The sequence below is a fragment of the Puntigrus tetrazona genome, chromosome 19 (assembly GCF_018831695.1).
Source record: "Puntigrus tetrazona isolate hp1 chromosome 19, ASM1883169v1, whole genome shotgun sequence".
Lineage (NCBI taxonomy): Eukaryota > Metazoa > Chordata > Actinopteri > Cypriniformes > Cyprinidae > Puntigrus > Puntigrus tetrazona.
This window is the reverse complement of record NC_056717.1, coordinates 14,577,120-14,599,402: the sequence shown is the minus strand read 5'-3', so window position 1 is coordinate 14,599,402 and position 22,283 is coordinate 14,577,120. Positions and strand designations below refer to the sequence as shown.

Genomic DNA, 22,283 nt, shown 5'->3' with positions numbered 1-22,283 from the left:
AAAGCTCTGCAGGAAAGCAAAATCAGGTTAAAATGTGTCTGAAGTGTTTTTTTTGCTGCATGAACTTCATTATGCATTGGCTTAAAAATAGAATTGTGTTCTCTCTAACGCTCTGGTGCTTTGCTGCAAGCAACATTTTCATGTTTGTCAAAACAATAAACACAACCATCTAACCATCTAATCGACGTTAAATCTAAATTTTTCGCTGAAGACAAATTTCACAGCTTAATGAAGCGTTGTTGGCATTTTCTGTAATGTTCCATTCAGGCCAAGTTTTACATTCAAAACCATAGAAAATCCCTTTCGTTAGCGATAAAAATTCTCATTTGATATAAATAATGACTAATATGCATGTGCATCTGTGCATATGAGCATATGATGGCAGCATTTTAATTACTGTGTGAACTGTCCCAATTATGAACACATTTAGTATACACTAATGCTCAAAATTGTAGGATTGGTATGAATGCATGTATATTTTTGAAATAATTCCATTATGCTCATTAACGCTGCACTTATTTAATAAAAAAGCTGCAAAATAGATGCATTGTTATTGCGAAATATTTTAATATATTTTAGAATGGAACTTATTTTTGTGATGGCAAAGCTGAATTTTCAGCATCACTACTCCAGTCTTCAGTGTCACATGATTCTTCAGAAATCATTATACTGTGCTAATTTGGTGCTCAAGAAACGTTTCATTTTATAATCAATGCTAAAAACAGTTGTGCTGCCTAATATTTTGTGGACACCGTTATGCATTTTTATATGAATAATAGATTCTTTGATTAAAAAGAACACCATTTATTAGAAATTTTTGGTGACATTTTTACTGTCAATTTTAATCAATTTAATACATCCTTGCTCAATGAAGAACATTAATTGTCTTTGAAAAGACAAAACTTCTTTTGATTGGTAGTGTAAATACCATTTTTTCCCCCCAAATCCTTATATGCATTTAGAAGCATATAACCAGGAACCAAAAGCTTTGTCGAAGTGCCCAGACATGTGGAAACATCCACATACATACATACATAGGCCCCAGTGTATATGCGTATGCTTGCCCTCACACCTGTGTGCAGTAACCAAGGTTACAAGGATCAAATGCAGGCACAATCGATCCCTCTTTTTCTCCCTCTCAGATCTGTCTCCCTCCGCTGATAAATCCTGTCAGAACAATAAAAAATGTAAGACAGCTGAGCTTTTCATGAAGTCTCACATGAAAGTTATAAGAGGTAATAAATCACTCAGAATTGCATCGAAGCGGCGCATGTGCGTTCCAATTTCAGAGAGCCGGTGTGGAGGAACAGTATTGCTGATTTGATCAGCAGACAAGTAGCGGGATGAGGCGGTGTGTCGTATCCGTGTATCTTTTTTATCAGCAAGGGCTCGTCGAGCTTTGAAATCTTGATGTTTGGGAATCCTCCTCTGGTGCGATATATCCTGCCGTTCTTGATTTTTCTTCTTTTTCGAACTCAGCATGAAAGCTACTAATATCTCCACACCATTAGCAGGGGAATAGAGGAACAAACTGAAGAAGAGCAGTGTTATAATTACAGCTTCAAAAGAGTTCATGCGTCTGGAGCTGAAGATTACATGTAAAGATAAAGTGTAGTAGGTATCGATTGGTGTCTTTGTCAGTATAATGTGTTTCGATGTGCCTTTTATGGGAAAAGTGTGCGGAAAGGGAGCTTGAAGGCCTCTTTAGTATTAGCAGGGATACTGCAGCTGCTGTTTGCTTTCTCAGTCTCCGTTTAAATTGTCCAAACAATTAGAGAGATTGAAAGAACAGCAGAAAGAGGAGTCTGAAACCAGCAAGTCCTTTGATCCGACCCCCTGCTCTTGCTTCATTGAAGCACAATTAAAAGAGGAATATATGAGTGTCATGTGACTGAAACGATTCTGACATGACCTTAATTATAAATGTTTGTACCTCAGGGGGTTGAAGAGCTCAGAGAGGCAGAGGAGAAGGAGAGAAAGACAAACTGGCCCTGTGCAGTAAAATCAAAGAATAAATTCACCCCATTAGGAGGAAAAGATACTGTATTTTCATTTCCAATGACTGTCCACATTCTTCCACAGATATAGAACGAACACCATAATAAAATATGCAATAGGATCAGAATCACTGTCATGACTATTAATGTCTTGTTTTTTATTGGCTATATGCAAAAGAATCTTCTGCAAAAATCAAATTTTGAGCATACGAGTCTCAAACTCTCTTCTTGATTTGCACGCCAACTGCGTTTGCTATATGCCAAACATCCTCTGTGCCAATCAAAAAGTGCTGTTTATAACTGGGTGTTCGGTTTTGAGAAGTCTTCCCCTAAAATATGAATAAGGGAGGAAATTCACTGGCACATGACCTTTAAGAGAGAAATCCTTCAGCGAGAGCCAAATGCCATTGACGAAAAGAGAAGGAGACAGAAAAATGCCTCAGTAGGAGCTTTTGAGAGCATTTAGCATCTTCACAAAGCTTCTGCTGAAAAGACTGAGTGGTGGTCTATGAGCTAAAGACCCCCAATCAGCCCGTCTATCCGAGAAAAGGAGGGACGATTGTGATAATCGCTTCTTGTCTTTTACTCCCCTCTGGAAAGTGTCATCAGTCCTTCACAGAATAACTGTCTAAACCCTCACCTTTCCTCTCCCCTCCCTCTATTCCTCCCCCTCTTCCCCGTCCCTCCCGCATGGAGCAATCAAAAATGTGAGATGGATAACAGAGGGGTGGCAGGGCTTTTTTTGTGTGTGGTGGTTCCTCAGTGCTGTAATTTACAGCAGTATCACAGAGGCTGCCTATCAGTGCCCCCGTTTTGCAGTATATGAGGGGCTGCTTTTTTACCTGGTCCCCATGGAGGGTCCATCAAAGACCATGCGGTCCCTCCAAGAGTCATGCCAGCATTCGTATAGATGCCCCAGTCACTTCAAATAACATGCCATGGGATGACACACTGCGGAAGCATCAGGGAAGTTTAAAGGGACAGTTCACAAAAAGATTCTAATTCAAATGCTGTGATTCAAACAAATCATTCATATATATATGAAGCAATAATTTATCAGAGATTTGTAGTAATGTCCTATTTGTAAAATCATTCTCAATTATTTCATTTACAATTTGTCTAAATTATTTCTCGAAATTGGTCTGAATGATTTGACTCAGAAATGGTTTGAATTAAATTATTTAAAAACAGTCTGGATGATTTGCCTCACAACTGGTCTGAATAATTTCACTCAGATTTGATCTGAACAATTTGCTTCAGAATAATGATTAGCTTTATAATATTTCTGAATGATTTCATTCAGAATCTGAATCTGAAGTCAATTCAAAGTCAGACTGACTGCATGTTTTACTTAAAAATAGCCCAATAGCTTTTTTGTTAATTATCTTTTTTAAGTCTATAAAATGTATATATTAATATATTACAACAAAATTATATTATAATGTTTTACACAAAGCTATCATATGGATTGAGAATGTCACAGGTATATTCTGTACACACACACATAGTGGTGGAGTCATATGAAAGAATTTTATGATAATGTCATGGTACTTTTGTGTCATTTCGAGGCCTAAAAGCTTTAATTCTCCTTCATTGTAATTGCATGGTTTGGAGGAGTGGGAAGAAGGAGATAATAATGTTCTCATAGTTGTATATTTTATAAAGGATAAATCTGTAATTGTGCGTGTTTGTGCAGATGATTTTTTTTCTTTCACAAGACTGATTACAGTGCTAGAAAACATGTAGATTGAGGGTAAAAATACTTCCAGAATGAGCTGCTGATTATGCAGAACCAGAAGCCACATGAGGACAATATAAAGATATACTTATGCCTCACGTGGTTAGTAGCATTCTCATGAACTGATGGCTTAGATGACCCCAGAACTAGAAAATAAAACTTAAATCAGTAGCCTCCCCATGTATAAACTAAAAACTTTGTTGGATAGAATGATGAGACCACCTACATTTGTCAGCATCTTCATAACTCTGCCGAATAAACGATGGTGGCTGATTACAGGCAATTTCTTAATTTCTGAGGGCAGCGCATAAATCATCAATGTTTGTGTCTCATAATTGCTGACATGCAAGCCAAAACTGTCCTTTTCAGCCTACATAACTCAGTTGAAAGCAGAAAGCGTTTGACAGTTTACCTTTGCCTTATGCCTGAAAGTGCTGGCTAGCGTTTTCACCTGTGGGAAGTTCTCAGCGCTGATTCTGATGTGCGGCTCCACGCAGGTCTAGCACTGCCCTCAAATGAGACCGTAATTGCGGAGTTGCTTTGAGAGATGGGTGGCTGAAATGCATAGCAGAAATAGTCTCTTAAACACTTGTCAAGATGCCCTCCTCCAGCCCACCCACACCTTCATTAAGGTCTTGAACAGCGGCAGCAATTTTCAAAAGCCGGCGACGGCAGTCCTTGCAGGACCAAGGGAAGTTTATCAGTAAAGTCCATGCTGAATGGCCACATTGATGTAAAGTTACAAATTGCACGGCTTTATGTGTTTACTGCTATTATGCTTTCCTTATCAGACGATTTCTTAGGAAAATTGCACTCTATGATATCAACAGTCTACTGAGCTTGTGGAGGCATTTGTTAGAAACCGGTATTTTCCTGCACAGTATTTCTGAGGCTCCCCTTCGCTTCAGTATTGGAATAGTGGGTCTCATATTCAAGCATGCGATTCATCCACAGCTGGAGTCTTTCTCTGAAACTGCCAGTGCACGCAAATTATTATACTTTAAAATAATATTGGAGTTTCAAATAAATGTTTAGAATGAGCATGTACACATAATTACCTTATTCAAGTAAAAACCAAATTTTTCGTGCTTTTATTACCTCATTTTAGGTGGGGAACTTTAAGCTAAGGCTGAAAGGTTTTGCTCAATCCCGTCTATTAAAGGCAGTAAGGCACATCTGTCTACACATGTAGAAATCTCCCATTCATGTAATGATGTATGAGTGGCATATATGCCAATTTGGTTTTGATTGTTATTGCCATTATTACTGGGAAAGTTCTAGGCTGGGTTCAAAACAAGTTAAGCTCTGTTGATTCCTTCTATTCCCACAGACTGAAAAAATCTGTTTACAGTTAAACCATTTCAGTGGAAGGCATCAGGCAAGGCATTGCCGATAGTCTCTTTATTTTATTTTCACTTTTTTATTTCCAATGAACCTGTAAGATTTACTTTTTTTCCATGAAACTGAATGCAGTTTAACACGGAAGCCAGGTTCCTCCACAGAAGAAATGTAATTATTGTATTTTATTTTAGTATTCTCACAATAACACTCTTTTTGGCTTTACTCTTGAATCTGAATCACGATTTAACCTTACTCTTATGACTTCCAAAGTAAGTTCATGTAAATACGTTTTTACAGAATATGGGATGAGGTTAATTTCCATGATAACAGACAGAGATTTAAAGATTAACTTGAAGGACACCAAGGACATCCCTTCAATAAATATTTAAATGGGTGATTCTATTTGAATATTGTTCTTCATTGTCACAAATTGTTGACTCCACTAACTTATTTTTCCCTTTTTTTTCCCCCAACCATCATTACAATGTTGGACGTCTCAGAAGCTAATATTGAGTGTAAATGTGTCATGCTGCTCAAATTCGACTGACGAGGAAAGACAAACTCATTTTCCTCTCCCTTAATGAAGAGTGAAATCCTGCCATTTTCCTTTGCTGCTGCTGCGTGCCAAACCTTCCTCCCTTCAGACGAAAGCTTTCCAAATACATTTGGAGAGCTTCAGCATAGAGGGCTGATGAATCACCAAATAGAGATATTATATTTAGACAGACGCAAGCTGAATTTACACACAGAGCAAAATACTCAGACCGAATCACTGTTATTAATGTGCTGTTCATTAACTATATTTCTGAATCTTTTGTTTATGCTTAGTCCTATCTAATCACAGTATACATAAATAAATAGTCTATTAGTGTTAGCTTTGACATTGGTGTTATGTTTGCTTCAATGACTGTGGCTTTGAGCGTCACATATTATGATTTTGTACACTGCAAAAAAAAATAAAAATCCAATTTTGCCTTTTTTTCGCAAAATGAAAATGAATATAATCCACAAATGTGCTGAGAATATGTTCAAATACTCCTTTTAATGACAAAAAAGTTGAAATGCAAGATACATAGAATTTAGATAAAATAATATCTTCTGACTCAATCATACAAGTAATAATAATACACCTTACAAATAGCTGTCGAAAGCAAAAATGTGCCTAATATTTTGTGGTGTGGCGTTTAAGATGAAAACAGGCACTTGTGGACGCAAGAAATTAATGTTGTTTCCTCAACATAACATCTCGTGCCAATGGTAAAAAGATCTCGTGGCCACAACATATCATAAAGTTCCCACAAGTTAACGTGTCGTGGCCACAATAAAACTAATAAGCGAACCAAACACAACACCACCCAGGCACCGTAGTACTGTGGCTGTTCCCGCACTGATTATAAGGCAAAACATTATTGGTTGGAGCAGGAACGTGCAACGATCGGTCAGCACCACGTGGCTGGTATCTGATTGGCTTAAGTAGAGGGTGGGTGGAGTCCATCCATTTATGGATTAGTGTGAGTCAAGCGTGCAGCAATCAACAAATGCATGGGACGCAATTCACATATAAATGTTAGGCAAAGTTGTGTTTGTAGAAAAAAAAAAAAATTTGCAAGTATTAATTTATTTCTGGATGTCATTCTTTTTATTTTGGGAATATGCTTGGTATTTGTCAATCACTTTACCTTTATTTGTGGACCATAATATATTTCTCCATACTCCTCCTACTGTTTATGAAGTCCACAAGACAAAGGGAACATTCCCCCAGCAGCGTTCATTGGATCTGCCATGCCTGATTAGATATGTTATTGGACTGATTTCCAAGCTGGAAATGAGTTGGCTTATTTTCATAGGCTTTTCCGATTTAAAGAATAATTAGACATCTCTGGAATAGTTTATCTTCAGTGTGTGTGTTTGTGTGTGTGTGTGTGTGTGATTGGGCTTTTCTAATACAATTGGGAGGAAAAATAATAGTATCGGTCCATTTCCGTATAGAAGGAAGTGATTAGCATTAGGTCCTAAAGAGAAAATGGATTTGAAACCATTTCTGCTTCACCAAGCTCTACTGTTTCCTTTAAAGAAAACGTTTTTGCTGCTTAAGAGGGCAGGAGTTGTGCTCCCTTTTTCTGTCTGTCTCTCCTTCTTCCTCTTATTCATAGTACAGTAATTATGACTCTGGGGTAAATTCAATAAACAGAATTTAATTTAGAAGAAATATATGTGTACATTTTCTATTGATCACAGCAGCATTAATTCATCTAATGATGGAGCAGAGAATTATAATCAGGTGTAAATCCAGACGAGTGTACATTTTGATCTTTAGGCATCTTAACTGGAGTGCTGAAGAATAATGATGTTATGTCATTTAAATGTTGGGTTTTGTTTTTTGGGGAATATGGTGCTAAAACTTATGTAAGTAATGCTATCAGTGGATACAGTTTATTATTAAAGGGATAGTTCACGTAATTTATTCACCCGCTTGCATTCAAAACAAGAGTTTTATAATCAAAGTCAGGGTCCGGTGTTTTTTTGCACCCCGGTGACTTTTGCTGTATGAACAAAAGCAATTTTCGTACATATCTTCTTTAATGTTCAACAGAAGAAAAAACAAGTCATGCAGGTTTGTAACAACATGAGGGTAAATAAATGATGACAGAATTTCATTTCTGCATGAACTATCCTTTTAAACGGTACTTTTATACTGGGCCTTGATTCCTTTATTTTTTGGCAAACAGGCTTTAATGAATTTCCTCTCTCAATTTTGCAGTTTTTTCAAGGCGTAAGAAAGCCAGGCGTTGTGTTCCGTGCAAATAAACTGTATTTGTCAATCACACACTTGACATCTGAATAGATTTAAGGGGAAGAGGAGGGGTAGGAGTTTGTATTCCTCCATGATTAGTCAGTGTAGCGTGGGTGTCTTATCAGGCAACAAATTCTGGGAAACTTGTTCCTCTGTGTTTGTAAATTAGTCATTGTGGATTGCGCAAATATTTCCTCTCCCTTTTCCGTTTGCTTTTTTCCGTAATTCAATCATACCCGGGTAAGATTTACCTGGAGCCACCATGTTGAGTAACACCACTGTCACTTACATTAAACATTTGTCATAATGCTGCTGCCATGAGCTGGAAGCTTTTTTCCTTCCATTACTGATGGATAAGACTGAAGTTATTATATTCAAAGAGGGAAAAATGATGTTGTCATGATGGCATGTGTTCCCCAGAGTCATTGTGCTGTCTTATTAATATTTATCATTGAGCTGTTTGGCACATGCCCTTATATGACCCAGCCCATAGAGCTGACAGCTGCTAATGTGTTTCATACAATCTGGTATACTCCGTATGCCATCCAGCGAGTAGTTTTCACTTGAGGTTTTTAAATTCTGTTACTTATATTTGCTGCTTAAATATCGGTGAAGAAATATATCAAATAATTACTCTTTTTAAAAAAAAGTTCTCCAGCTTGTTGTCTAGACGCTAAGCTGTCTATTGACTTGGGTCACTGTTTTTTTTTTCTTTTGTATTTTCTTCATCTCTGTAGCTTTCATGGGGGTCTTCCTGTTATAATGTGACCAAAGAATCTGTGTAATTAGGCCCAGACTTGCCCTGTGCAGAATTTCCGGCCCCTTGAAAACAAACCAGAAGGAAACAGGAGAAAAAAATGTAATTGTATGTAATGAAGCGATTCCAATACCCACGTGCAAGCCACAATGTTCTGTCTTCTCCCAGACAAATAGATTTTTTTTGTTTAATTACTGACTCTGGAATGTGTTACATGAAGCATTAGGGCATGTAATAATGTGAGGGGAGGAAAGGTCTAGGAAGAAAGCGTTAGGTTTACTCTTCGAGATGGCTGCGTTTAGAAACATGCCCCATTGAATCTCTTTGATTATGTGTTTACACTGTAATAAAATTGAGTTATGACCTCAAACAGTTGTCTGATATTCATTATGATAGCCGAAACTTGGAAACTTGTACGAACAGCCAGTCAGTAATGATACCAATTGAAATTTCACAAACTTAAGAAAATTATCAATAAATACAAATGTCAGATGTGGATCCACTTAGCATTCAGTGAGGTTTTTTCAATGGAAGTTTCTTCAGATACAAATTAGTAAATTGGTAAAAGAATCATTTTGTTTGCTCTGGGAATTTTGTCAATTTTGAAACCGTTGTGTGATTTTTAACAATGCAAGAGCTTTAGCTAGCTGATTTGTCAAGTTACTTATACTTGCATAGTTGCGGCCTCGATAAATGCCAATTGATATCATGAGCGAGCATCTGCAAGGTCGAAGTAGACTGATAATGTAGTTAATATAGTCAGCATTTGGTCATAATTTTGCTTTAAATTCCGATATATTAGCAGCTTTAAGGAAGTGACAACCTTCAGTTTGAACTTGAGCTTGATGATTTAATATCTTCAATAATAGTTTTACTAGATAACATCTCATCAAATAACTGGAAGTGCCAGAGAAAGAGGAAAAATACAATATCCTTTTCCCATATGAAAGATGTCCACTTACTGAGAGGGGTCATTACTCGCCAACGAACCTCAAGGTTATGAAGATAAATCACTGATTCAAAAACATTAGGACTCCTTCCTGGACTCATTTCCTGGTCTCTGTGGTTCATGGCTGTTTAAAGTGTCGCGTCATCAAATTTAAGGACTCTTTTGAGAGTTTCATCCCTATCAACGAAAGGGTAATGAGATCCAGCACCTTGCTGATAATCACACACCAGCCAGAACTTGGCATCACCAGTCGAGACCGGGAACTTCCTAGCCACTTACACGCTTATCAATGTCTAATATAATTGCATCTTTCGACTTGGGGGTCTGGATTGGTTTCATATATATATATAATATATATATATATAATATGGAGGTATAGACCATTTTTTTGTGTAGCTGTCAAATGGAGCTAGCATAGATTGAGTAGTAGTACATGATTCTCAAGGGCAGTGGTGATGTTCACACGGTTTATAGGTTAAATGTGAATGGAACAACAATTAGTGCAATTATTGTTTTATTAATTTACCATTGATGTAACATACACTAATAGTGCAATCTTAAGATATAAAAGTTTTTTAATCCACAAACAGTAATACGGTAAAACAATAATATTATTCAGAGTTTAATTAAATTTTTAAAATAAATTTTGATACATTTGATACGTTTATTTTAGCATTGGACATTATAACTTTCTATATTGTCACTTTTGATCAATTTTGATCAACCCTTGCGGAATAAATACGTGTGTATATAAATATGACTTATGTAGTGTATTATGTGTTACCACATTACTTAAACCGTAAAAATTAATTACAAAAATGAAATGACTACCAAATTACATGCATTATCTTATCATTCAGGTCCAGCAGCCATTCTCATTGTGACTTTTCTGCTATTGCTCACATTCACAATGCGTTTTAAGACTACTGTGAGAAGCTCAAGGGAAACAAAACAGACTTTATCTGCCGATTTTGATCTTTAGATAGTGTTTCTTTAGAAAAATCATCACTTACATACTATTTGATCTCGTATTTTGTAAAATTTGTTTTTGCTGTTTGTTATTTTCACCTCCTTTTTTCTAGGATGCCTCTCGGGGAAAAACGCCCCCGAGTTCTAGTTCTTTTTTCCATTTTTTTTTTTAATGACAGTAAACAACTTAGTTGGATTTTTGATTTTGGTTGTAATGTTTTGAAAGTCTGAGGTTCTGTGTTTTATACGTGAGGTCTGTGGAAGGATATCGGTCTCAGGCAGAGGAAGTTGTTCTTCAGGAACACAATGCAGACAGGCACACTCAGGCTAAATAAATTATCACGGGGCTATTTTTAAGCTGAAGTGTAAATGCAGTAATCCTCCAAGCAGGAGCTGAGAAGAGCCTAAATCCAGTGGCACATCAGGGAATGCGGCCCTCCCTCATCTCTGCTCAATCTCTCCCCCTTCTTTCGTACTTTGTGTGTCATCATTCTCATTTTAAATTAGGGATGGTGTTTTTATTCCCTCTCATGCGAATGCTGAATGTAAATTTCATAAAAAAATATAATTGCCAACACAAATTGCAAAAGAACAATTGAAGCTAATTGATTAAATATTAAAAGACAGTTAAAATGTCATTGCAGTGGCGCCATCATCGTCAGAGACCGATTGGGGAATTCGCTAAATACTCACTCCCTGATCGTATTGTTGGTTTGCACACATATTGTTTCTGACCCAATACACTATATGCGTCTACCATTATAATTCTTTTTTAAACCATGTGTTGGATTATGGCTCTCCTGCTTTTAACAGATAATAATCTGTAGGCCTTATTTACGTATATGTGCACTAAAACTTTATTTAAACTCAACATGTAGTACACAATTAAGTTGGATTGTAGGTGATTTGTGAACAAAAATGTGGTGAAACTTTTTTTAACGTTTACCCCTGACCGCTCATTTGTGGCTGCTGCACCTTTATAGAGTTTGTTGTATTTTTTGTGTTAGATTCAGCCTTTACTAATGAAATCTAATAGCGCATAATGACGTGCTGTTAATCATCAGCTGAAGGTTGGTTTTACAAGGTTAATGATAGCAGGGAGAGTGTATTCTCATGTGTGCTCAGGTCTTTGGGTATTTATCAATGTCAGTTAAGGGCAAGCGGCACGCTCCATTGAAACTCTGACCATAAACTGCTACAGCATCCCCAAGTGGAAAAGTTACAAAGCTCTTTGGTACCGTTCATGGACTTTTTTTGTAAAACTTGCGTTTCAGCATTTGAATGTTAATTATTTTCTGTTTTCATTTTAGTAATTTAGCATCGTCTTGCAATAACTATTGCTTATAGTCCTGAATCTGTAGATGGCGCAGCCTGATAGGTCCCTTAAATACAGTCTGCCAGCAGTCACATAATTTCCTACGCTGATTCTGCTAAAGAGACTGTTGCTCAACATTTAAATAGTCAGATTCAGTGTCGGCTGTAAGCTGTTCCGGCTGTGAGCTATAAAAGTTCCTCCTGAACCATCCACCTCCCCCAGCTCCACCTGTCTATCATCCGTCACAGAATTTATGTATAAGTTCTATATATTAAGTATTTACCACATATATGAGATAGAAAAGTAGACCATAGAAGTCTAATTTTGTTCATCCCCGCCTCATCATTCACTAGTCTTCACTGCCTTCTGGCCTCCAAATCATAGGATACTGTTCTGCAGGAGAGAGGAGTAAAGGCATGGGAGATGTGCAGGCATTTGATGTGAGGCACAACAGAGCAAATGACTACATAAATAGACCCATTTATTTTACCTAGTACAGATACGGCGATCTTTTGTTTGTTGTTGGAAATCAGGGCAGAGAAAAAGAAAACTTCTAAGTTGCAGCAGAACAGGACGACCTATTTATGCCTTTGCAGTGTACAAGGAAGAATGCATTGAACATGTACTTACTGTAAATGTGGTAGTCTGTAAATGTTTTTCTCTTGCAGGCAGAAATGGCAGAACTAAACAGGGTACAGTGTGACAGATGGGACCTGTGGACGAAAATATACATGTGTGAACAGAACAGATGCTGCATTAGGGTGTAACTAGTCGTGTAGACATAAATTCATCAAATTCTCTTGAAAATGATGATATTTTTAACATTATTATTCAAAAGTGATAAATTGGCATTCCAGCAGAGCAAAAATACATATTGCTTCAACCTGAAATTGCCCTGTAGGACAATCTTATATTTTTGTATTTATGTATGGGTCACAGGCTTGATGGGGCATCTTTAATGTACTATTTTTTTATATATTTAATATTTTATATTAATACCATTTCAAAATTTTTAAATAAGACATTAATGCTTCAGCTATTCAGAAAGGATGAGATAAATTTATGAAATTTGTCTGTAAAAAGATTTAGAATGTTAGAAAAGATTTCAAGGGTTTTTTTTATACTGTTCTTTTATTACTTTTCGTGAAATAACAAGCAGCAGTCCTCAACATGGATAATTATAAGAACCATTATTAATAATTGAAAACCAGCAGTAATTGAGCACCAAACCATCGTATTATTTTTCTATTAAAAACAGTAATGGCTGCTAAAAATTCGGCTTTGTCATCACAGGAATGTAATATTAAACAATATTACTGTTTTCACTGTAATTAAAACAAATCAATGCAATATTGGTGAAACGTAAAAACATAAAAATAAAATGTAAAAAAAATCTTATCAACCCCAAGTTTCAAATGTTAGTTACATCAGTTAAACTCATGTTTCATTCACATTTAAGCAGTGCACTATCCACTGCTGCAGTTTCCTATCCAATCAAACGGGGAGAGTAGAACTACAATAATCTAACTTCAGAGTTTGTGAGCATTGCCTCGGGTCATTTGTCGAAACAGAAGTCATGCATGTCAGAGACATTGTAGAACCCTTCCAGTTGTCCAATCAGAGCACATCTTGGCTGTACTACAAAGGGAAGAGCTGTCAATTTTTGGTGGAGCTGCAAAAGCTCAGGGTTATGTTAGGCAAGGAGGAGAATCTGGTGTTGAGGCAGGCGAGGGTTGTGCTCTGATTCAATAACACTGGTAAGAACTCATTATGAATGCATAGGTAGCCTCCAGCTTCTGTTTCTCCTGAGCTTTCCAGGATTCCTGGCGCTCCATTTTTCTCTCTCTTCCTCTCCACTTTCTCCCACACCATTCTCATGGCTCCTTGACTGTGATGTATTTGAATCCGATCTATAGACTAATGCTGTGAAAAACTGATGTGGAATAGATCTAATGTCATCTTTTCCCTCTTTAATGCGCTATACATCACTTCAAGGAAACGTTGCATTAATAAACATCTGGTTCTTTTGTTAGGGGTTCAAGTATTTTATAAAAGCAGGCTTGGTGCACTGAATCCGAACTACAGGGATGCAGGTTTTGCATCAAGAGCCCAGCAGCATGAGCAGATCTCATTGTTTCAGAATTGCCTTGTGCAGAGAGACAGAGAATGGAGCGGGTCTGCGGTACAGTTCTCCTGCTGTCACATTCAGCCTGTGATAATTAATCAGAGAGAAGAGAATAAATCAAAAGAACGGAAAAGGGGAATGACTCATTTGCTGTGTTTTTTTTTTTTTTTTAATTCTCGACTCTTGTTCAGTCTGGCTAAGATCGCTCTGTTAAAGGGTATCCGTTGAAATTGTGATACAGTGATATTGTTCTAGTCCCAGACATCCAGGTTTAAGGTTGACAGAATCGTTTTCAGCGGAAGAAATACAATAGACCATTTTTGATTACAATTAAGAGTGCATGATCTAAAATTACATTTAATACCCCTTACAAAAAAAAATTACTATCATGTGTTGATGAATCTGAATGGTTACCGTGTTTATATAAGACAAAATGTTAAAAAAAATACCACACATAGGGTCCAGGTGCAGGACAAAAAGATTCAGACTATAGCAAAGGAAGAAACGTATTGCCTGCGCACTGAATTTACGGCTCTATAAAATGATGGTTTATTGTAGGGGTGTAACGATTCACATATCATGTATTGTACTATCCGGGGTAATTTTCCAAATCATAGTTATCATCCCTATCCCCTTGTTAGTGGAGACTTGAGTGACAGAGCACATGCTTGTCATTATTTAGTTGTTTGGAATGCACTTGTCAATTGGAGCGATCTAATTTCTTCATTATCTTCAGCTGGGATGTTCCCGTGACAAGAAACGCAGCACAGTGTGCATCAGCACACTCACTGTTTTAATGTCATAAATGTCTTTTTATTGTTGTTAACATACATTTAATATTTTAAATGTAAGCTAAAACCAGTGGTTTTAAGGTGCTTTTATAAGAACCCCTAAATATCTTATAAATAGCCATTTTTAAAAGTACCACAGTGTTATCTTCCCTTACAAAAAATTACCTATGATTTATTATAGTAAAACTGTAGGATCCATTTTTTGGGATATTGTTTAACATTTGTATAACCACATTTTTACCAAGGTTTAAAACCATAAAAACAACAACAAAAAAGGCCCAGTATTTTATCTTATATTTTACAATGCATGTATTGTATTGACATGGTACTTTGTTACTTTTTTGTTAGTGAAGATGTCTGTACTGTACATCAGTTTTATTCAGTTTTTTCTATGATGTTGATGGCCGTAGAGCAGTACCCTTTGGCTAGATGTAGAGATGATTGTGTTTGTTTGTGTGTGTCTGTGTGTGTGTGTTGTGTGTCTAAATATGTACCTGTCTCTGTGCAGCATGTCAGCAGTCCTTGGCAAATTGAAGGAAAATTCCTGACCTTGATTTGCAACAAACAAAAACAAAAAACGGGCAGCTTTATCGTTCAGCTGAACCTCCTGAGCCACCTCCCTCTTCCTCCTTTTTCGACAACAGCGTCGTATGCGGCTGTTTGGGATGGAGAGCCTGTGTACGCTGCTTTGACAGCTTGTCAGGCTACCCCATGATAATGAATTTCAAATGCTAGATATGCTCTCTGTAGCCAGCAGCCAGTGTGTTCTTGGACTGTTTGTGCTCTAACAGGGTGATCTACGGGAGCTCATGTAATGTGTGTGTGTGTGTGTGTGTGTGTGTGTGTGTGTGTGTGTGTGGATGCTCAATACAAGCTATAACACACCGTGATTCATACATAAGGTTTATTATGGTAAATTCATACTCGTACCACTATCTGAATGTCACAGATGTTACATGTCAGTTAAATCGTGATGCATACGTACTTCGCTTATGGCTCTTCATTTTTCTCTTTGTCTTTTCTCTCTTCTCCTGCCTTTCTCTTTTAAAGGTCAGATGAGCTTCTCTGAGATACTGAATGCTGGGAATAGCTCATCTGCTATCGATTCACCACTGTAACCACCATTTTGTGTTTTCTTTCTCTTCCTCTTTTCCATCTTCTTTCACTCTGTAACTTTTACAGTCTTTTCCATCTGGACTCTTTTTTTTTGTACAAATCAGTTCATTCCTTTGTTTCTATACATGTGCTTTATGTTCTTCCCCTCATTTTTATTCGCCCTATGTACTTTTCATTTAATTTCCATTTCTCTCCAGAGGATGGTTTTATTGTTCAGAGGTTGTTCCTTCATAGTTCATGAGACTTTAATGGGGTTTTCAGATACATTTCAATTAAGTATCAACATCATCTCAGATGTTTCGCATAAAATTCTCCTTTAGGAGAACAAAAATAGAAGCAAATGACAGTGAGTGTAATGTGGAGTTAATTTAATATAAAATATAATCTTAATTTAATGCTGAAAATAAATACTACTAATTCATGCTATTCATTTTTAGTAATTGTTTTATGAGAAATATTAAGTTCCTCTTGAAATATCTATAGACTGAAGGTTTTAGCATCTTGGCAAAACTGAGTGCACCATCTTTTAATACATAAGTCTGATTAATAAGTGGAACATTGTTGAGATATCTTTTGAACCACTAGAGTAGACAGAATAGGGTTCTTTTTCACGGTAGGAACGTTTTATTTTGCTCTACATTTATTTTAATTGGGCTTTTAATGCTAATAAGCAACTATTTCATTACTTAATGCATATAAAATAATGAACTTAAGGGTTTCTACTTGATTTAAGAGCATGGCAGAGTTTTTCCCTCATTTAGGAGGTCAACATTCATACTAAAAGTTCTGGGCTTTATGCATGTGAAGTTCTTCCACTCCATTTGGACCTCAGTGTGTGATGGGACTGAAAGGGCCCCTGTTTTGTTCGCACTGGAATTGTGGAGTATAGCCAAACCCATTAATTAGAGGGAGTGTTCACATACTTTTGGCCAAGTATTGTATTAAAGATATCTTATTTACAACAATCCTCCACTCCCGTATCCTCAGCAATCTCCTCTGCAATTTCTCTATATGAATTTTCTGTCTGACGTTTGCGTTTGCGTTCCTCTCTCATGTATTCTCTTCCTTCTGTGTTTTTTCCTCTGCAGCCTCTCTGGAGAGTTCACCGTAGCTTGAGAATTCCAGGACATCCTCCATTCCTTGTCCATCTCCTCAGACGTCCACAGCACACACCAGACTGCAGTCTTCCTTCAGTCCACTTCTCAAAACTCTCCTAAAGCAGATCTAGACCCTCCCTCTGATCAAACAATTTTAAAAAGGATCCATCTGATCTTCAGTAGCTCTTTACATCATATCAGTTTCAAACTCAAAGGACTACTGATGTTCCCTTTTGGACAATGTGAAAGACTTGCTGCTGAAATATCTTGTTTGTTGTATGTAATCTTAAAGTGTAGCACTTTAACCTCTTTCTTCCTGCCAGTGTTCAGCACACAGCCTGTTAGTAAATCTGACTAGCATGATGTTCTACAACTCACCTTGGACTTCCTGCAACAGTACAGAACAACAATATCTATCTATCTATCTATCTATCTATCTATCTATCTATCTATCTATCTATAGATATATGGCTATCTGGCTAATTATCTATCTATAGCTAACTTGTATGTCTATCTGTTTAGCTAGCTAACTAGCTAATTAGCTCTCTGCGTAGCTAACTAATTTAAAGCTAGCTAGCTAGCTAATTAGCTCTCTGTATAACTAACTGGTTTATTTAACTAGCTAGCCATTATTGAAATATACATTTATAGCTAGCTATGCAGCTTATCAGCTATCTAAATAGGAAAACAAGCTGTCTAGCTAGCTTTCTTCACCTGTAAACATTCTAACGAAATAGCAACATGTGGACTCCACCCTTTGCACGTCTAAATGCTACTTGTCTCTTCCTCTCTCTTGCGTCTGCCGTCTCTTAGTATAATATAAACCGTCTGGTCGGCTTGCTTGGTTAGTCGTCTCTTTGTCTTTGTATGTCCTCCAGCTTGAATTCCCTCGCCATCCATCAAAAGCAAGATCCTGTTATTACGTATCCCGTAGACTGAACTGCACTGTGACTGTGACCAGGTCTCTTAAAAAGACAAGCCCACCCTTCCACAGGGAGCTGCGTTCCACCCCAAATCCTTCTTTCATTGCCGGACCAAATGCATTATACTGTCATCTCTTGATCCGGAGCCAATCTTGGGGTTCGACTCATGGTGGAATTCAATTAGAAGGCAGGATGAAGCAACTGAGCTCGGAGCTGTGAAACTGCAAAGAATCAGAAATGGGAGACGATTCTTCTTTCTTTCTTTTTTTTGGTTATGAAGGCAGGAGAAAGAAGGGGAAAAATAGATGACATGTCTCTCTGAAGTCTCGTCCTGCCATTGGGGGAGACAGGGAAAGGAAGGGAATGTACTTTAAGGCATGGAACGGCATTATTAAAAAGTGTATAAACCAGACAGAGCGTTATTTTGGAGAAAAGAGGATGCAAGATGCCTGTCACTAGGAGCCTTGAACTTTCCATTCACTGTATCTTTTTGAATAGAGATCCTCACAAAGGCATCACTGTTAATATGACATGGCCATTCACTGTTACCTTTTTAACTTGGAAGCACACGGAAGTACTGAAGCAAATGAACTGTGTCTTTGTACCCTTTGATCATTGTCACCTTTGTATCAAACCTCCATTACTTACAAGAGCCTCAGGCATCAACAAGGCTTTTCACCACAAAGAGACTTACCACAATTGTAGCATGACTCTGCAATATTGCACACCTTCCACAAAGGCGCCGGTAAAGGTCCATGACAGCGCAGACCCACCATTGATTAACCAGAGTGGCTCCGATTGTTTTGAGGGCTACAGTAATAGGTTACATGCTGCCGATCATGGCATCCGGCCATGCCTATGATGGAAGGTTTGCCTTACAAGATGCTTTAGATTGCAATGAGATCCAAAAATTGAGTGCCATCGATTAGACCTTGTCGATTAGATCTCATATTGGCTCTTGTCTGGCTCACAGGATGGAGTCAATACTGGGAATCTGGGGAAAAGCATGTTCCAATTAAAAACTAGCTACCATTTCATGCCTTTGTGGGGCCTTGGTGTTTTTTATAGCTTAGAGAGGGCTCAACGCCAGAGGCTTTTGATGACTGAGGGAACTTGTGAAGGGCTGAGAGGGTGAAAACCGAAATGGTCATTGGTTTTATAGCTGCTAAACTAGTATAGATCTCACTATATAGAGAATTTGTGGTTCCTTTGAGAGACATTTATTAAAAGGGAAATCACATTTTGGCTCAAAATGGGTTTGTCTTGGACAGTTTTGATGAGCCATAGTAGGAAGTGACAAAGATTGTGCAAGCAAATCTAAATCAGCTCTAAAAGACACTGAACAAGAGTTTGTGTTCTTTTCATATGGATTAGATTATTGGATGGCAAGATGTTCACCCACGAGGGGTTTGTTTTTGATTTGAACTTTATGAGACCATCTCATGGTACATTAACCGCAGAGTTCAAGTCAATTTAAATTGTTCAGCAAAAACTCAATAGCAGCATACAGTCGATTCAGACTCTTTAGTTTGCCTTAGGGCATTTTTGTTATTTTCTAAGAAAAGTGCATAGGAATTATTTAATTTTTTTAAAGATTCAATTTTATAGCATATACTACAGCTGTACAATACTAAAAGTGTGTTTGATAATCACATAAAAAGACACATAGTACTTATATATTAAATATATAACGTTCTTTGATACACATCAGGATCTAATAACAGCGATTCAGTCATTCTCACGAGAGGGCCCACAAAGAAAAACAAAACGGCAAACACTAATGATCCTTTTTGATCTTTAAGACGGTAGACCTTGAAAAAGCAAATTCATAATAATTAATGCACGAATGTGCAAAGATAATAAACCAACAAACATTCACCCTCCGCTCTTTTATTTGTGAGATTTGCCTTTAGACTCCAACACTTCTTCGAGGAATAGAATGTGGCTCTTGTTAGATACGCATCTCTCCGCCAGTGTAGTTCTATCTGACGTAATGTTAAATGTGTTCGATTGGCATTCTCACTCTAAAAAGTTGTTCCTTTGACTGTGGAGCTGAATTTTAGTGGATTATTATGTGTGGGCAACACATGTACCGATGTTGCTCACGTTGGTTCTTTTATCAGCTCTGAGCTAGATTGGAGAGCTGGACACCACACCTGCACACAAATCAAGTGAACGTTATCCTCAGCTGCACAAAGTACTCATGGATATACTGAGGTTATTTTCTTGCATAGACTATATTGTTGATATATTGATGTATTCATGCCCACACGTGCACCACCACACCGATATAAAAGCTGTACGCATTCATCTAAATCATGTCTATTACGTTATTTAAGTCCATGGTACACTGTGTAAAAAAAAAATGTTCACACTATGCGGGCATGTTTTTACTATTGTGGTTATTAATTTCGGGAAGGCATGCAGACCAAACTCTCAGTCCTGTTTCTTTTCCTCTGTCTCCATATAGTGTGCCTACTCATTAATATTCATGAATATGTTAATATTCTAATAAACATATTAATATGACAAGGCCGTCCTTTGTGTTTTATTGAACCCGGGAACGATTTGAATCGGATGCTTGTTACGGCTGTTCGTTAGGTGATCGTGCGTGAAAGGGTCTTTATTTAATTGTTTCGATTTCACGTTAATCATAATAGATGAGGAGAGCGGGTGACAAACAGGACGCGGTTCTTTCGAGAGGGTTTAAATGAGAAGTGCAGCCGATAAAATGGATGTCTGGTGTGTTCTGCGGCTGGTTTGGGCGGCGCGTTAATCTAGATTGATATTGACTGCGCTATGTCTTACACACACATATACAAGGCAGCGGTGAGAACGTCATCACGCGCACACACACACACACACTTTGTTCTCTTGCTGACGGTAAAGATTCGGGGTACCTGGTGGGAGAGAGTGAGAGATGAACAGACGGAGAGATATGACAGCACATCACTCCACCTCAATCCCTCTGTACTCTCCAGCGACTCTACCTCAGACATTCTCAGCATTTTACAGCTTTTTCTTTCAGCGCATCTCTCTCTCTCTCACTCTCTCTCTTTTTCTTCATATTCTTGACTGCATTTGCACTTGCTCTGTCCTCTCATATCTATTTCTGAGCTGTTTCCATATCTATCTATTTAAAATCCTTCTCTCTGCTCCCTCATACTCTCATGCACCTTCCCTCAATCGCGCCGTCTCTGTCACGACTATTAAAATTCAGCAGTATTGCAGTCTCTGTGTATCTATAAATACATGCTTAAATATAATGTGTCAGCCTTAACTCTCCACCACAATTCTGCAGCACATATAGGCGATATATATACGCGAGTATGAGCCTTCTGGGTAGCTACATCCCAGCATTGCTCCAGGCAACAACACACATGCTGCCACATAGGAAAGTGTGACGGAATAATCAGAAACGCCTGCCGTTAATGATGGCCCATTACTAGAAAAGCCAATTTTTCTTTTTCACACTGCACGTATTTTAACTCATTTGTTTTTCAAAATCTGACCTTTAAGATGGACTGTACTTGCTGCTCTTTTGTTAGTGATGAAATTGGACTTTTTGTACAGCGGTATATGCAGCGGCGGATATTTCCAGCAATAGCTGCAATTCTGCTCAAATGTTTTTCTTATCATTATCCATACTGAAAAAAAAAGTGGCTTACTTAATGTAGTGGAAATCGTGATACATATTGTACATATTTGACAAATAGAAATAGAATAAAACGAATGAAAAAATAAATATTTTATTTGCACAAACATTAGACTTATCTTTTTTTTTTATATATATATATTTTAATTCAATAACGGCATTACATAATCATTAATAAAATACTCTTGTCATCAGACCATAACTTGATACTTTGGTAACTACACTTTTTCTAGCGTTATCAGGTAATTAAGAAAATGTAAATATTAAAAATTTTATTTTAATTATTTCCATATTTAGTCTTTTTTAAATGTAATTTTTATTATTATTTAACTCATGTTACATAACTCTATCATACAAATTATTACAATTTAAGATTTTAATTTTAAGTATTTAAATATTTATTATTTATATGTATTTTTAATTAAAAAAATTGACTAGCACCTCACTAAATCAATCAATCCGTCAGTCGATCAATATATAAATCAGTGTTTTTATGTTAATTTAACATTTAAGATTTTATTTGTCACATAGACAGAGAATATAATATAATAATAATAATGGCCAGTGTACAGTAGACCAGGGATCTTCAAACTTGATCCTGGAGGGTCGATGTCTTGTAGAGTTTAGCTCCAGCTTGCCTCCAAACACCTGCCTAGAAGTTTCAAGTGTACCTAGTAAGACGTTAATTAGCTGCTTCAGGTGTGTTTGATTAGTGT

General features: G+C 37.2%; 1 protein-coding gene across 3 annotated transcripts in view; it reads left to right on the top strand.

Annotated features, from left to right (window-relative positions):
- Positions 1 to 20,441, top strand: part of samd12 (sterile alpha motif domain containing 12) — a 62,553-nt gene extending 42,112 nt beyond the window's left edge. For 2 of the 3 annotated variants that reach the window (XM_043218203.1, XM_043218201.1), the window contains exon 5: positions 5,577 to 7,285. In XM_043218203.1, coding sequence (XP_043074138.1) covers positions 5,577 to 5,623 — 47 coding nt within the window. In that variant the 3' untranslated portion in view covers positions 5,624 to 7,285. Of the gene's footprint in view, positions 1 to 5,576; positions 7,286 to 16,980 lie in introns of those variants that run through there. The other variant, XM_043218202.1, reaches the window with a different exon arrangement.
- Positions 20,442 to 22,283: the final 1,842 nt, after the last annotated feature.